Below are 16797 nucleotides of genomic sequence, written 5' to 3' on the forward strand. Positions count from 1 at the left end.
GTCAGCACCATCTGGCATTTGTATACCATTTTGCCTGTGCAGAATGCATTATTATATCTGCTGCACGTCCTCCTAAGCATGGAAAAGAAAGCTGCTATCTTAAACACCCCCATTCCGAACAGTTGCACGCTGAAGAAGTGGACTGATTTTGCCTTGCCACGAGGGTTCGTACACCATATAAATTTCCCCCATGCTTGGAAAACCTAAGACTATACAACATGTGGCCTATAACAAAATGTTGCAGCATAGAGTGCTCCTGAGAGCCAGTGTGGTGTAGTGGTTAAGAGCGGTAGATTCGTAATCTGGGGAACCGGGTTCGCGTCTCGGCTCCTCCACATGCAGCTGCTGGGTGACCTTGGGCCAGTCACACTTCTCTGAAGTCTCTCAGCCCCACTCACCTCACAGAGTGTTTGTTGTGGGGGAGGAAGGGAAAGGAAAATGTTAGCCGCTTTGAGACTCCTTCGGGTAGTGATAAAGCAGGATATCAAATCCAAACTCTTCTTCTTCTTCTGTTCATAGTTCCAGCCAGTCTTGTCCCCCTCCAGGGAACTCCATTCCATACTCCCTTCCTTCCCCACAATAGTCAGTCAATGTTTAATGTCCACTGAGCATGCTCAGTCTTCACTGGGCTGTTTTTGGGTTCCCAACTTACCAGATTTATTTTTTTCCTAACAAGTTCTTCTACCTCTTTGGGTTTCCCAAAGCATGTGGATTCCTCCCTCTTGTGCATGGATGGTGCTGTTCTGGATATGGAAGGACAGACACCCAGACAATTGGATTCACTATAAGGGTGCATGACGCAATTTTATCCTCTGCATTATTATTATTATTATTGAAAAATCCTTTAAAAGAAAAGCAGCGGCCCGTTATCATGCTGCAAGATCATCAGGAGAAACAAGAATCCTGCTTCAATGCATCACTTCTGCCAAGGCAAGCTTCAAAAACCCTGTTATTATTTATTAGCCATGTTCTTTACAAGGCAGTGGCCCTTTAGTGCTTTCTCTAGACAAGCAACCCAATTCAGAAATCACTATGTGCACTGACCTCTTGCCCACTTGGGAAGATCCTCATTCATTTTAATGGTGGGAAGAATGCAATGTTACACTGCAGGGATTGTTCCAGCAGGGCAGGCGTTTTGGCTTACCAGACAGAACAATTCCCTGCTCTCCTCGGACTGCATGCCGTTCCAGGGGTTGCCCTGATCCACTCTCCAGACCCATTTTGGGGGATATGCAGAGAGGAGGGAGAAAAACTTTAAATCTAATCATAGCTGTCAACTTACAGATTTGAAAATAAGGGACCAGCAGCCTTGAAAATAAGGGACCAGCAGCCAAAATAAGGGACCTGCAGCCTCACCTGTTCCAGGCACTCCAGTCTTCCTATCCTCCTGCAGTCTGGTCAAACTCATGCTGGTCAAACACTGTCCAACCAACTTTGTAACCAGAAGTTCAACTGAATAGAATCTAAATCACATGCACCACAAGGCCTATGCAGCCTCAACTTAAGATGGCTCCCCGGCCTGGCTTTGCACTGCAGAGTTTGCAGCAGCACGTGCAACAACATGACGTCCAGCATTCAAAACCCCTCTCAGTTTGCATTAACTAGCCACACACAAGGCATGCAAGCTCCGCCCCCCAGCTGAACGTCACAGTGCTCATTGAAGGAGCTCCATATGACATGGAGATCGACACCGGGTCTGCCCTGTCCATCGTATCTTGGAGCACCATCAAAAGACTGGTACCCAGAGTGTCCAAAAGGCAACTCGACTCTCAGCTTAGTTCTGTTCCAGCTTACAAATAAAGAGCTGCTTTGGAAGAATCGCTGTGTCGTCTGATATGTTCGCCCACAACTTAACAAAAAGCCAGATCATGCAGAAAAGAAACTAAGTAATACAATCAAGTCACCTAATTAACAAACAAAAAAATGCTCTGCCAATAAAGTACGTTGGGAAATGGCTGTTCCAACCTCACATAATACTTGATACCTTTTTTCCTGCTACGTTTCTTAAAATTAGGCTCTACTTTATGCCAAGATTCAGAGACGGAATGAAAGCAACTTCCCCATGGGAACCACTTAATGTGCACAGTGTCTGGCTCATGGCACACATCTCTTGTTCAACGCGAAGAGCCTCTGCATTGCCACCAGGGACAAATGTTTCCACCAGCCTTTACTTTGCTGGCATAATGCGCTGGCCGACCCTCAATTTTGTTGTCAGGAAACAAAAGTGCAATAAGGAAAATGCTTCTTTGAAACATATGTTTATACAGTGTTTGGTGTTAGCATTTATTTATTTGGCGGGGGAGTAGTATACTAGGATGTATTAATACAATTGTGGGGAAAGAATTAAAAATTTCAGAAGATAGCATCATTTTCAACTACATATCTAATTTATGGGGCTTGAAAATCGGTCAACGTAAATGGATTCTCCTGGCCTTACCATCTGCAAGAATATTGATATTGATACATTGGAAGGATAAAAATAAAAGGCCTCCTTTGATCAATGGACAGACAACGTGACGACGCTTGCAACCTTTGAATGGATGGCTTTCAGACCAAGATTATGTATGGACCAATTTAATCATATTTGGAAAGTATTTAACGAAACCATAGTGAATAGTGAACTGACGTATACATGAGGGAGATAAGTCGTCTGTTTACATATATATAACATAGCCCTAGGTACATTTTAATGTTACTCTGTTATTGCTGTAATCCTGTTTTCTTTTGTTTCTCCCCCCCCTTCCTTTTGATTTTTTCTTTTTGCTTTAATTCACTGTAAAACTTTCAATTAGAGAGAGAGAGAGAGAGATACAGTGATACCTCGGGTTACATACGCTTCAGGTTACAGACTCCGCTAACGCAGAAATAATACCTCGGGTTAAGAACTTTGCTTCAGGATGAGAACAGAAATCACGCGGTGGCAGCGCGGCAGCAGCGGGAGACCCCCATTAGCTAAAGTGGTGCTTCAGGTTAAGAACAGTTTCAGGTTAAGAACGGACCTTTGGAATGAATTAAGTACGTAACCAGAGGTACCACTGTAATGTGCAAAGGCTTTCTAAATTTCTGTGTAATAAACTTTCAGTGCTTTGCATAAGAAGAGGGGGCCCCATTGGACTATAGTGCCAAAAACTGAGGTAGAGCTGAAAGAATACAGGTCATGGTTTAAAAAGTCCGAAATGAAGGGATTGTTCCTTTGAGCATAACACAAAGGTCTTTTCGCTTAGGCCGAAAACAGCTACCTGTGTTGGGCTGTTACAGGACTGCCCTGATCCACACAACTAAAAAACGTGTTGTCCATTCCAATGAGTGTCTTGCAAGACCCAACTCTCAAACAGCACATTAGCAAGCTACTAGCACAGCTTAAGCACATAGTTACAAAGCATCTTTTCTCACTGGGACCTAAGACTTTGCCCCAGAATCCTCAGTGGGAAACTGACGCTATGCATGCTATTTCTGGCCAGAACACCCTCCATGAAATGATGTCTCAAAACTAATTAAAATATCGTAGCGCAAATAAGACAGGCCTAGATATGCCAAGGACCGAATCTATGTTCTGTACAGTATAACATGGGTGTGGGAACCTCTTTCAACTGGCCGCTGATCTTCTGGGTAACAATCAGATGGTGCTAGATATTATGCAAGCTTACAAGCTTTTTTTGGTAAGGAAAAAAAATTAAGGGAAGATCATTAATACCCAGTACTACGATAAATAATGTTACAAAAAAAATCTGTTCCACCGAGGGACACTAAAAAATATAGAACTACACTTTGCAAGGACTACTTTCAGTTTCCTTGGAAACAGCATGCCTGGAAACAAAATGTTTAAAACACTTCATAAGAAATATGACCGAGAGTTGCTTCTACGCCACTCCTATTGATTTCAATGGTACCTCCATGGGGAAAAAAATTTGTTCGGCTGATTGTTTTCAACACAACATTGCCTCCCAAGCTTCTAACTGTCAATTCTGAAAATACCTACAAAATATGTGCACCAAAGGAACATCTTAAGCAGCCTGAAATCTACTTACTGCCAAAGATTATGCAAGAAAAATAAATCTGGAAAAATAATACTACATGTGTATCCTCACAGGGCAATTTGGTAAATCTAAATTCAGCTACGTCTTCTCCAAGTGGGATGATGCACAAGCTTTAGGCAAATAAAACAGCAGCTTAACAACACAATCTTATATGCGTCTGCTCAGGAGTTCAATGGGAACATGATTGCAGCCCAAGGCATCTGGTTTCAGAAATGACACTTCGCTGGGTGATTATAGCTATGTAACAATCCAATGAGGGACACGGGTGGCGCTGTGGGTAAAAGCCTCAGCGCCTAGGGCTTGCCGATCGAAAGGTCGGCGGTTCGAATCCCCACGGCGAGGTGCGCTCCCGTTGCTCGGTCCCAGCGCCTGCCAACCTAGCAGTTCGAAAGCACCCCCGGGTGCAAGTAGATAAATAGGGACCGCTTACTGGCGGGAAGGTAAACGGCGTTTCCGTGTGCAGCTCTGGCTCGCCAGAGCAGCGATGTCACACTGGCCACGTGACCCGGAAGTGTCTCCGGACAGCGCTGGCCCCCGGCCTCTTGAGTAAGATGAGCGCACAACCCTAGAGTCTGTCAAGACTGGCCCGTACGGGCAGGGGTACCTTTACCTTTAACAATCCATATTGGGCTAGCAATATCCTAGGTTTGAATACCAGTTGCTGGAAACCACAGAAGAGGAAGAGTGCTCATGCGCTCATGTTCTGCTCCATGGTTTCCTGCAGGCATCTGGCTGGACACAGTGCAAACAGGATGCTGGACTAAATGGGCCTCTGCCCAATCCAGCAGGCTCTTCTTGTGTTCTTACGTTCTTAGTTAGCTGGGTAAGACCAAGGCATGTAATCTCCTGTGGTTGCCACCTCCAGCTTCTCTCTTGCCCCAATACGACCAGTTTACTACGTTTATATACTGTCTTTCTGGCAGAGTATTCAAGGTGGTTCACAGCTTAAAATGACCAACAGTATGATGGAGATGCAACAAAAACAAAGGGGGAGCGGGAGGGGAAAGGAAAGCAAGAAGATTTGAGTACCAGAGCTGCTATATAAGAGGGTTCAGGAAAGGAAGGACCCAAATTGCAGCTGCTTCAAGTCAAACCTTTGGCTGACAAAATATTTCAAAATACAGTGGTACCTTGGGTTACAGACACTTCAGGTTATATAGCTTCAGGTTATATAGCAGCTCTGGTACTCAAATCTTCTTGCTTTCCTTTCCCCTCCCTGTTCCCCTTTGCTTTTGTAGTAACAGGCTCTGCTACCCCAGAAATAGTACCTCAGGTTAAGAACTTTGCTTCAGGATGAAAACAGAAATCGTGCTCCAGCGGCACAGCAGCAGCGGGAGGCCCCATTAGCTAAAGTGGTGCTTCAGGTTAAGAACAGTTTCAGGTTAAGAACAGACCTCCGGAACGAATTAAGTACTTAACCCGAGGTACCACTGTCCTAGGTATTGGGGCAGGAGGGGATAATTAGACGAATTCCTATGTCCTGTTATTTACGCCGTGTCATCGCCCTATAATAACTTGCTCAGCTCTTGCCAGCAGCACTAAATGACGAAAAGCTGTGAGGAACTCTCAATGGAAGGATATAAGCACAGCACAAGGGATAAGAGCTCACAAAGTATCCACGGTGGGGGGAGAGGGGGAATTTGCTGAAAGTAACCCCTTTCCTGCTGTGGGGGAAGTCATGTTCTCCAGCCTCAACCCTCCTTCAAGCCTGGAAGGAAGATGCAGACAGGGAAGAGCACCACTCAGGGAAGCAACAATCCCCAGCTTCTATACCAGGGGGTATTGCTTTGACAGACTCAGAAGACGCTGTTTCAGTGCAGCCCCCATGCCATAGGAGCCAATGACTACAGAACCAGACAGCAGTTTTTTCACAGCACCTATAGCTTCGCATCCTGTCAGACTTCGTGAGGCCTCTGCATTCTGCTGAGGCAACATCTCTCCTCCTGAGAGCATCTTCCACAGTGTGCTATCCGGGGTACTGAAAGCACTTCTCTTCCCTCTCAAGGCCCTATCTTCTTGGATGTGGCTCTGCCTCTGCTCAGTAGGCTTGCGCCCTGAGGCATAGTCTGTGATTCCCATAGTTGGAATTCTGCCCATTGGGCAGATTGGATTCAACCCATAGAGGTGTTTTTTGTTTTGTTTTTAAGACTGAATGGGCATTTACTTATGAAACCCTCATTTACAGCAAGTCAGGATCTTTTAAAATACCAATTTTCAATATCTTGGCTTCTTGTTTACTATCTTGTACAGAAGACGGCTGAAAGACGTAGAATTGGAAACATGTTAGCATTTGGTACATCCAAACCAAAATATCTCTGTTGTAAAAAAGCATGTGTGTGATAACTTCAGCTTTGAAATATTACATCCAAAAGATAGCCTTGTCCGGCACAAAAGTGGTACTTGTGACACTGCTTCTGGGCAGTAGATGTTACACGACAGTAACATTCTATTTTTGCCTCCGGAATGAGCAATATTTTAAAACCTGATTGCATTTCATATAGCAAGGTTTTCGTTTTTATAAACTGATGATCAACTTTTCACTTAATCATCCAAGAAAAAGCAGTTTCCACTTTTCTTCTGTTCCACATCCTTGAGTGAACTGAGTTTGTTTATTCTCGGTCTGTGATCATTTGGATCTCTTCTGAAAGTAATCTCAAGTTGAGATGAGAACTTATTCATGGCAGTCAAAAGAGTTTAGGGATCATTCACCAATGTGCACTTGGATGGATTGCCATCAAAGACAATGAAACATTCTGCAAGGTAGGTACCCATGATGAAGTCATTTGTTTAGTCGTTTAGTCATGTCCGACTCTTCATGACCCCATGGACCAGAGCACGCCAGGCACTCCTGTCTTCCACTGCCTCCCGCATGTTAGTCAAACTCATGCTGGTAGCTTCGAGAACACTGTCCAACCATCTCATCCTCTGTCGTCCCCTTCTCCTTGTGCCCTCCATCTTTCCCAACATCAGGGTCTTTTCCAGGGAGTATTTTCTTCTCATGAGGTGGCCAAAGTATTGGAGCCTCAGCTTCCGGATCTGTCCTTCCAGTGAGCAATCAGGGCTGATTTCCTTCTGAATGGACAGGTTTGATCTTCTTGCAGTCCGTGGGACTCTCAAGAGTCTCCTCCAGCACCATAATTCAAAAGCATCAATTCTTCGGCAATCCGCCTTCTTTATGGTCCAGCTCTCACTTCCATACATCACTACTGGGAAAACCATAGCTTTTACTATACAGACCTTTGTTGGCAAGGTGATGTCTCTGCTTTTTAAGATGCTGTCTAGGTTTTTCATTGCTTTTCTCTCAAGATGCAGGGCACCCAAGATGAAGTCATGCTCTAACACAAAGGAAGGGGGTTTTTTAGCACAGAGAATGACAGCTCTGGCTGCCATAAGATGTTGTTCTGAATCTAGGTATGCAACCCATAGTTTTAGCTGTGTTTGTTTCTGTTTGCCTTAATATCTTGCTGCCTTTTAGCTTTTCTATTTTCAGGACTCTTTGAGTTTGCATAATTGTGCTTTAAAAATTATGTTCTGCAGTTTATTTTTTATGTAAACCACCCTTGGTTTGTTGGTTTGTTTTTTGACAGACAATATAAAAAAAACCCTGTAATATATACAATAAATAATATTCTATATATCACTGCACTCAAGAGCTGCACAACTAGGATAAAATGTACCTATTTGCAGGGAGGAAGGCATGGGAATAGTTCCCCAAGATGTTCAGAAGCTAATCTGCAAAAATATTCAGTTTTCTCTGGTTCTCTGACTCCTGCATTCCAATTTGACTTGTTCCTCTTAGTTTTTCTTTGCTGCTAAAAGCCTGCACACTCTGTGACTGCAAGAACAGCACGGAATATTCATTCTGAAAATGATAACTAAAAGAAAGGAAAGCCCATTGCTGAGGAGTACTTGAAAGGAACTTGCACAAGGCTATTAGACAACCCTATTAGACAACCCTAGGAGTTTCCCAAGGGTATCATTCTATCAGGACCAACAGCGTTGCTACAGAAGGCAATGGGAGGAAATCTTCCTTGCCTCAGCCCACTGGGCATGCTTCCGTTGCTTGCACATAACAGGGGCTTAGTAAAAGCAGATACAAGAAAGGACCAGGGAAAAGAGAGAAAACACTGACCAGAACTCAAGACATGTTTGAAATAGGTGTGGCAGTCCATGCAGACCTCCTAAAAACCCCTAGAAGACCAGCAGGTGTGAGCTTGTGGTCCCAAGAAGAGAATGGTTGACAAGTGCAGCCATAGGGAAGGAATGAAGCAGGGGGCATGTAGAAAGTTTTGATGCAGCTCAGTAAGCCACAGGATGCTGAGATGTAGGCAAGAAGACCCTGCAAGAATCTGGAAAGCAGTACCGTCAAAGGCTGGTCCTTTTCATTATGCACAGATTTGAAACAATTTCTCCTCTGTGATGTTCCTCCCATCACATCTTCGTAAGCCTATTATTTTCCCCTGAAGGCTTTTCTGAGCCATGTTTCACCATTTGATTGCACACAGCATTTTTAAAAATGGAGAGGGTTTCTTTTCTTCACCATAAAATGGACCAACTGTTGTATGCCTTCTTTTAAGAGACGAGAGATTCTTCATAGTCAACTCTCCAAGGTGCTGAAGAGACTCACCTCCTGGTGGAGAAGGTGGATGGTAAAACAAAGAACTGCAACCCTGGAGCTATCCATGCATTATTCATCCCTTTCCTAGCACTTTTTTGGTGTGCAAAGTGTTTTATAGTAAGTAGCTCATTCATAAATCATGGCTTACTACTAGATTTCAATCACACGTGTACTTTCTCCTCAGACTGGCTTACACAGAACAAGAAAACCTAGGGATTTCTAAGGGAATGTGCTCTGAAAAAGCGTCAGGCCAACTCTTTTCTAATGAAAAAAGAAATATTGGGAACAATGTGGTGGCGATGCAGGGAATGAGCTATAAAGCAGGAATAGAATTGATTAGTAAAAGAGTGTACTTTTTCACCATGAGGCTCACTTTAATTTCTTAGAGTGGTGACGGGAGGGAGGTCTTCTTGGAAAAAGCTCCCATTTGGAGCACAGTTATTCAGTCAAATTATTTCATGGAGAGGAGAGTGTGTGGTCCCGTCCCCCCCTCTGCACACAATCCTTCCAAACAGAGCCTGCATACTCCTTGACAGCCCAGGGTCCGTTTCCAAAAAATGCAAATGAAAGCCAGAAACTTATATAGAAATGCTCTTTTTCCATGTCTTTAAAAGATAACGGTGCTCCAGCAGAAGAAATAATCGCCAAAGCCAAAGATAGTAGTATTAAATAGTAACAATAGTTTTTATTTTAAATCTAGTCTTATTTCATTTCGTTTTTAGTTTTCTTTATTATGTTTTTTTTTATCTCATTCTTCCAAAGAGTCTAGTGCGGCATAAATGGCCTTTTATCATCAAAATAACCCTTCAAAGAAAGGGTAGTCTGAAAGATAGCAAATGTGTCATGTGTGACAGCCTTATTGTTTTCATGGGGTTCTCTGATATTTTCTCAACCACCTTGGAATCCATCCATTGGAAATGAAAATATTTAAAATGTAAGTCGAAGATGATGATAATCATTATTATTTTATTTATACCCTGCCCATCTGGCTGGGTTTCCCCAGCCACTCTGGGAGGCTTACAACATATCATACAACTGAGGTCCAGTGCCGAGGGCCTTCTGGCGGTTCCCTCACTGCGAGAAGCAAAGTTACAGGGAACCAGGCAGAGGGCCTTCTCGATAGTGGCGCCCACCCTGTGGAACATGCTCCCTTCAGATGTCAAAGAAATAAACTATCTGACATTTAGAAGACATCTGAAGGCAGCCCTGTTTAGGGAAGTTTTTAATGACTGATGTTTTAATGTATTTTTAATTTCTTGTTGGAAGCTGCCCAGAGTGGCTGAGGAAACCCAGTCAGATGGGCGGGCTATAAGTAATAAATTATTATCATCATCATCATCATCAAACATAATAAAAACATCAGTCCTTAAAAACTTCCCTAAACAGGGCTGCCTTCAGATGTCTTCTAAAAGTCAGATAGTTTTTTATTTCCTTGACATCTAAAGGGAGCATGTTCCAAAGGGAGGGAGTCACTACCAAGAAGGCCCTCTGCCTGGTTCCCTGCAACTTCACTTCTTGCAGTGAGGGACCCAGCAGAAGACCCTCAGTGTCTGGGCTGAGTGATGGGGGTGAAGATTTTGTTTTGCCATGTTGCAAACAGGCAGATTGAAAGTGCTGTCCAAAGTGGTAAGAAAGTAATGGCCCGCTTTGGATGCAACACTAAGTTTGTTTATTGTAAGTATTTTTATACTACTCTTCAGTCATATTCCCAAGGAGGTACAATATGATCTAGCATTAGATGATCAAGAAGAGGAGAGCCTTGGGCTCCTCAGCCCTCCCTTGTCTTGTCTCTGGTGCAGCAGCAAGGAGGAGGTTGGAAGTATCTGCATTAATATTGGAGGAAGTTTTAGCTGTTTTAAACTATGGTTAGTGAACAAGTCAGGACTGAATTATTGGAAGATGAAGGCTTTGTGGATAGGTGGTTCCCGTGTCCATAAAACTAGCCAACTGCCTGTTCTGGAAGGAGTTGCATACCCTCTGAAAAAGCAGATACATAGCTTGGGGGTACTCCTGGATAAGCAAGTGACCTCTGTGGCTAGTAGTGCCTTCTACCAGCTCCATTTGGTATGCCAGCTATGGTTGTATCTGGATCAGGAAAGCCTGGGCACTGTGGTCCATGAAGTAATGATAACAAGGATGGACTACTGCAATGTTTGCTATCTGGAGGTGCTCATGGACCTGACCTGGAAGCTCCAACCAGTGCAGAATGCAGCACCCAGACTGCTGATGAAGGCAGATGGGTGACAGCATCAGGTTCAAGGTTCTGGCATTAATATACCTGAGCAACTTGGGTCCCAGACAACGCAAGGACCACCTGGGCCCTTCTATTCCAGCTCAATCACTGAGATCCTCTGGAACAGCACTGCTCGTTGTTCCCTGGGTATCAGAAGCCCAAGTAGCTTTAACTAGAGGTTGGGCACTTAGTGTCACTGGTCCCATACTGTGGAATACTCTCCCAGCAGAGATAAGGCATGCATTCTTGCTCCTTGGGAAGAATTCAGCAGCACACTAATATCGCAGATACCATACTTATTGAGGGGTTTTTAAGGCCAACAGGCCTATTCAGCTGTTTAAACTATTTAGATTATCCAGTCATTTTTATTATTCTTCTGCGTGCTTTCTGTGGATCTTGATGTACAGTACCCTGGTGTTCTGTATGAGGGGCAGTCTATAAATGCTTTTCTAAATATAAATAAGTAAAATGAAGCACAGTTTAATATTGGGAGCAGGTTTAACATTGGGAGCACCATCCCCCCCCCAAAAAAAGAGGTTAGAGGTAATTATAAACTCTGTCTTAAGCTGTTTGCTACTATCTGTATTGCAAAGCATCCTTTCTGCAATGAATGACCAAACAGAGAAGTTAACTGCAGTTGGTATCCCGCTCTTGCAGTGTTCATCTTTAATCTAACTGTGCCCTCTACTGGCCTGAAAAGAACTCCGAAGAGGGCAGGAACTAATAGCTAAAAAGAAAAATACGTGTGATTATTCGTCCAAACAATGAAATAGCTCTCAAGGACTGTTTAGCATACAATAGGACTCAAAGCTCTACTGACTACGGATTTTTTAAACTCTACAATACCATAAACACTGGTTGCCACTTGAGCTTATTCGTTTTAGCCAATAATTCCCATTCTCTGCCTCCTCAGTAGGAGATTAATTGTGAGTGCCGGCCTCTCCTTGGAACACACTAAAATAAAATGAATGTTCTATTCATCTGAACTTACCAATCTGCATTTTAAAAGAGGAGGCTGAGGACCAGTTCAAGAGAGCACTTTAATGCAGCTTTGAAATGAAACAGTGTCGCTGCAAATCATTGCCTGGTACATTTGACAAATTATTAAGCTCTTTCTTGTCTAGAAATTGCACTTTGGGGCAATTGTGATTAGGATGTTTGTAGCCCACAGGTTGTGATGCAAGAAGTGGCCACATCCTTGATACAATGAGAATGACTTTGCTGCCACTGACATTGCACTTCCGATTTCAGAGAGGGGCTGGACAGTGCTGCCTAACTGCTATGAGGGAACTGTAGAGACCACGGTGAACAACTTTGCCAAATCAAAACTATATTGCCAACAGGCCACCAGCTTTTAAAGGTAAAAATCACCTGAATGGGCTCCAGAACCTTAATACGATTACCATTGGCCATAGACAACCATACTTCTTCCCCTGCATGCCTTGTCTGTTTAGCTTGCAAGCTCGACTGCAGAACCTGTCTCTCTCTGTCACTGATGGGAGCCAACTCAGGGGACCATAACTCAGAAGAGTGGCATAAAAACTCAGCAAATGAATTTAAACATTTATAAGCGCATATACACACAAGGAGGGGATGCGGGTGGCACTGTGGGTTAAACCACAGAGCCTAGGACTTGCCGATCAGAAGGTTGGTGGTTCAAATCCCCGCGACGGGGTGAGCTCCCGTTGCTCGGTCCCAGCTCCTGCTAACCTAGCAGTCCGAAAGCATGTCAAGTGCAAGTGAAGGTAAACGGCATTTCCGTGCGCTGCTCTGGTTCACCAGAAGCGGCTTAGTCATGCTGGCCACATGACCCAGAAGCTGACTGCAGACAAATGCCGGCTCTCTCGGCCTATAGAGCGAGATGAGCGCCACAACCCCAGAGTTGGTCATGACTGGACCTGATGGCTTTACACACACACAAAGTAGAACATCCACCCTCAGTAGACCCTGACACAACAGCCAATTAGTTGGAACAAAAAAGTATTTACCTACTGACAAAAAGTATAGCAAAGAGGAGGCCAGCTTAGCCTCATACTAGAATGAGTTCCACAATCTGGCAGCAGCCACCAAGAACTCCCTATCTTGCATCCTGACTAAATGTGCTTGTGAGGTGGTAGGGCCAAGAGAAAGGTCTCCCCAGAAGATCTCAAAGCCCAGGCAGGCTCATAGATAAGAGAAGAAGAGATTGGATTTGATATCCTACTTTATCACTACCCTAAGGAGTCTCAAAGCGGCTAACAACCTCCTTTCCCTTCCTCCCCCACAACAAACACTCTGTGAGGTGAGTGGGGCTGAGAGACTTCAGAGAAGTGTGACTAGCCCAAGGTCACCTAGCAGCTGAATGTGGAGGAGCAGGGAATCGAACCCGGGTCACCAGATTACGAGTCTATCGCTCCTAACCACTACACCATACTGGCACAGTCCTTCAGGTAGCCTGGACCCAATCCATACAGTAAAATAAATGCTTCTGTGTTTATACCAAGTAGATGGTCTCATGGTTTCTAGTCTCACTATTATCTCCTCCAGTTAATTGAAAAGCAGTGCAAGAAAGCAAAGTCTCACGTCAGTCAAAGAAAAAGTGGTGCATACATATATCCCTTTGTGACAACCTAAGTACTTTTGCAAAAGCTAGAAATGAGGCATTAAGGACAGCAAAACACAGATTATTCACCCGCTGATGTAAAGAGCTAGAATTAGCAGCAGGAGGACACCACATAAGCTTTCCACTAAAACCTTATAATGCAAAGCAAGCGTCATTACAGCAAACCTAAAAAACGTCTAAGAACTTTAATTATAAGGCTGACATGAGTAGTCATTTGTATCCATTCAAAGAAAGAAGTTTTTAGGAAAATTATAAGTCTTGGAATAAGTCTCAGAAACTCAGAGGCAAATTAGAAATTTTGTATGACACAGGGGGGCTCACCTCTTCTTCTTTAATAATTCGTTTTGTTCTAGGATTTGAGGCTCAGTTGTTTCAACACAAAAGTGGATGGAGGGGTTGTTACAGCTGCTTATGCTTACTTCTATGGGTACAGTGCAAGGATATGGAGTCTGGAAAAAGCCACTGAAATAGCAAATGGAACGTTGGCTGCAGTTGGGGGCAATGAACAACAACTGTTCTAGCCAACTTTGTACAGTGGGATCTGCGGAAAGGGAACAGTTATGGGGAGCAATTCAGGATGGTTTGCATGCAGCACGTTAAGAACTAAACCAGGACATTTATAATTAAAGGATCTCAGATATCAGAGATGGAACAGATGAACCGTATGAAAAAGATGTCAACTTAAGACTTTGGAGAGTTGCTGCCAAATCAGAGCAGACATTACTGGGCTGGATGTCTGACAGTAGGCATGACAGCTGCAGCGCATGGGAATCATGTCCCTACAAATTCAAATTCAGACCAGGCAAAAGGAAGAGCTTCTTCACACAGTGCATAGTTAAATCGTGGAATTTGCTATCACAAGATGTAGTAATGGCCACCAGCTTGCAAGGCTTAAAAGGAGGACTAGACAAATACATGGAATCAGGTTATCAACAGCTACTTGCCTTGATAGCCATACAGTACATTACGGGCAGCATCAGAGATAGTATGTCTATGAATACCAACTGCTAAGAGTCGTAAGTGGGGAGTGTACTATTGCACTCATGTCCTGCCTGTGGGCATCTGGTTATCTGTGAGTACTGAATGTTTGATTAGGGGTCTTTGGCTTAATACAGCAGGCTCTTTATGTAAATTCATATCCTATGCCTGTGCTCTTTTTCTTGTATTAATCAGTAGTGATAAACCTAAACTCCAGGGAAGCCTCAAGATCCCATCACTGGCTCTACTCCACTTGCCTAAAAATATATATTGCAGTCTTAGCTATTTCAGCTTATGCTCTCTCTTGCACCAGGTTGCCAGACAAGGTAATTTAAGCCACAAAATTGATTACCCGGAAATTCCGTAATGGAAAATTCCTAAAATTATCACCTGTTGATTTCTCCTTATAGGACTCCCTTCATTTCTCCTTTTGTTTCCCTGCAGCACATATCAAAATGTTATTGGGAGAGCTGAGGTTATCCTTCATTTTTTCATCCATCAGTCCTTTCCTATCAGTAAACAGTGCAATTACAGCAAGTGGCTCCAATTTACTTGGGGGAACCAGTACAGGGACATAGAAACCCTTGCCTCTTCAACCTATTATTTCCTTGCAGGTGGCAGTTAGAAACACATGCACCTGGATTCCCCCTGTCTCAAAGAGCAAATGACAGCTTTGGATTTTTATTTTTTATTTTTTGCAACCAATGGGGCACTGTCTACTACACACACAAACTGGCTCCTCTTGTGTGGGTGTTCCTGTCTACCATTACCACCTGCCAATTAGCCACTACCATACCTGGGGAAATAAGCATTTGAAGGCGCCCTCATATAGCCAACCAGAGGCCAGATCAGAGGGCAAGGAGGGACTTTAGTGTGCCATGCTGCGCCTGCTGACATCAGCAGCGTCACAGGTGCTATATTTAGATTCCTTTGAATCTAAATATAGATCTCCTTGGTCTCCTGCAAGAGCACTGAGAATTCTGCTGCTCCCATTTCCTCACAACTAAGAAGGTAGAAAGGGGGGGGGGGGGAATCCTCTAGTTTTTTAAAGGAACAATGCACCAGCTCCATCTACAGTTTCTCTCTGACTTACTAGAACTAATGTCAGAGTTCAGCAGTCCATAATTTCCATCAGTACATAAACTCTGTCAGAGTAAATGCAGACTGCACTGCATAACAGACAGGTGCCTACACAATTCTACATGAATCTGCCAGTTCTGCAGAAAAAAGGCTCACAGGGACACACTAGAGACTTTTAAAATTGATTAGATTCCCACCTCTTTTCCCATGGGGAATAAATGCTAATTTTCCATCAAAAAGACACAAACACATTCACTCTGCAACATATTACCTTGACAGTTTTATCCATAGATGCAGAGAGCAACATGTGGCTCCACTTCTGCACAGGGCACCACTGGACCACATTAACTGGACCGCTGTGATCAGACATCTGAAATACCAGGTTCCTAGGAATTTCAGTTATCCCATACTTGGAACCTATGTATGGCATAATATATTGGGAAGTATTAAAGGACATCTGTTCTCCTGCTGTATCATGTTTGGCTGCCCAACTTGTGCTCTGGCCACTGTCTTCAGCTTCACAAAGAAGTGGATATTTTTCCTGCCGCAGTCTTTTAGGGATATATGGTCTCAGCCCTTGTATAGTAACTTCGCTGTAATCGCAGGGCCTCTTCTGAGAGTAACTCTCATTTGCAGAAAATAGTCTAGGTGTATCAGGCTGTAATTTCTTAAGAAGTGTGGTTGCCGTATAGTTTTTATTAGGTTTTAGGTGCCGGAGAAGAGTATCTTCATGAAACATGTTACTCCTTGAACTGCCAATGTATTCCACAGGTTGGAATGTGCTATCAGAAATTTTGACTGTCCCATCACAAGGCAGAGCAGCAGTCATAGCAGAATTTGTAACATTTATTCCACTGGCAGTGGCATCTTCAGATTCCCTATCCTCTGTCTCAGAGTCTGAATCTTCGTAAGCAACAAGTGAGGGGTTCATCAAGTCGGCTGCAACAGAATTCTCTAAATTGTCCCTTTAGATCTTCATAAACAGTGAAAAGCTTCTGCGATGAAAATCTACAAATTTAAGGAAATTCACTTTAAATAACTCATTTTTTCAGTCAAAGAGACATAGAATACTTTCATACTTACAAACCAGGGTGGTTCGTGACTTTCCACATAACTATGTTCATAATTAAATATTTAATTAAGTTAACACATTCCAGTTTACATTAACAGCCTGAAAATAACCATGGCCACCCCAAGACAATTCCAGTAATTTGAATATTTTTTACTCAAAAGAAAACTGCAAACATTT

At 43.4% G+C, this 16797-nt stretch overlaps 1 protein-coding gene across 2 annotated transcripts in view; it reads right to left on the bottom strand.

Annotated features, from left to right (window-relative positions):
* WDR25 (WD repeat domain 25) overlaps nucleotides 1–16797 on the bottom strand; it is a 100928-nt gene that overhangs the window by 83129 nt on the left and 1002 nt on the right. For both annotated transcript variants that reach the window (XM_083735762.1, XM_083735761.1), the window contains exon 2: nucleotides 15820–16556. In XM_083735762.1, the coding sequence (XP_083591888.1) occupies nucleotides 15820–16479 (660 nt within the window). In that variant the 5' untranslated portion in view covers nucleotides 16480–16556. The remainder of the gene's footprint in view (nucleotides 1–15819; nucleotides 16557–16797) is intronic.

Source organism: Podarcis gaigeae (genome assembly GCF_964106915.1).
Source record: "Podarcis gaigeae genome assembly, chromosome: 1".
Taxonomy (NCBI): Eukaryota; Metazoa; Chordata; class Lepidosauria; order Squamata; family Lacertidae; genus Podarcis; species Podarcis gaigeae.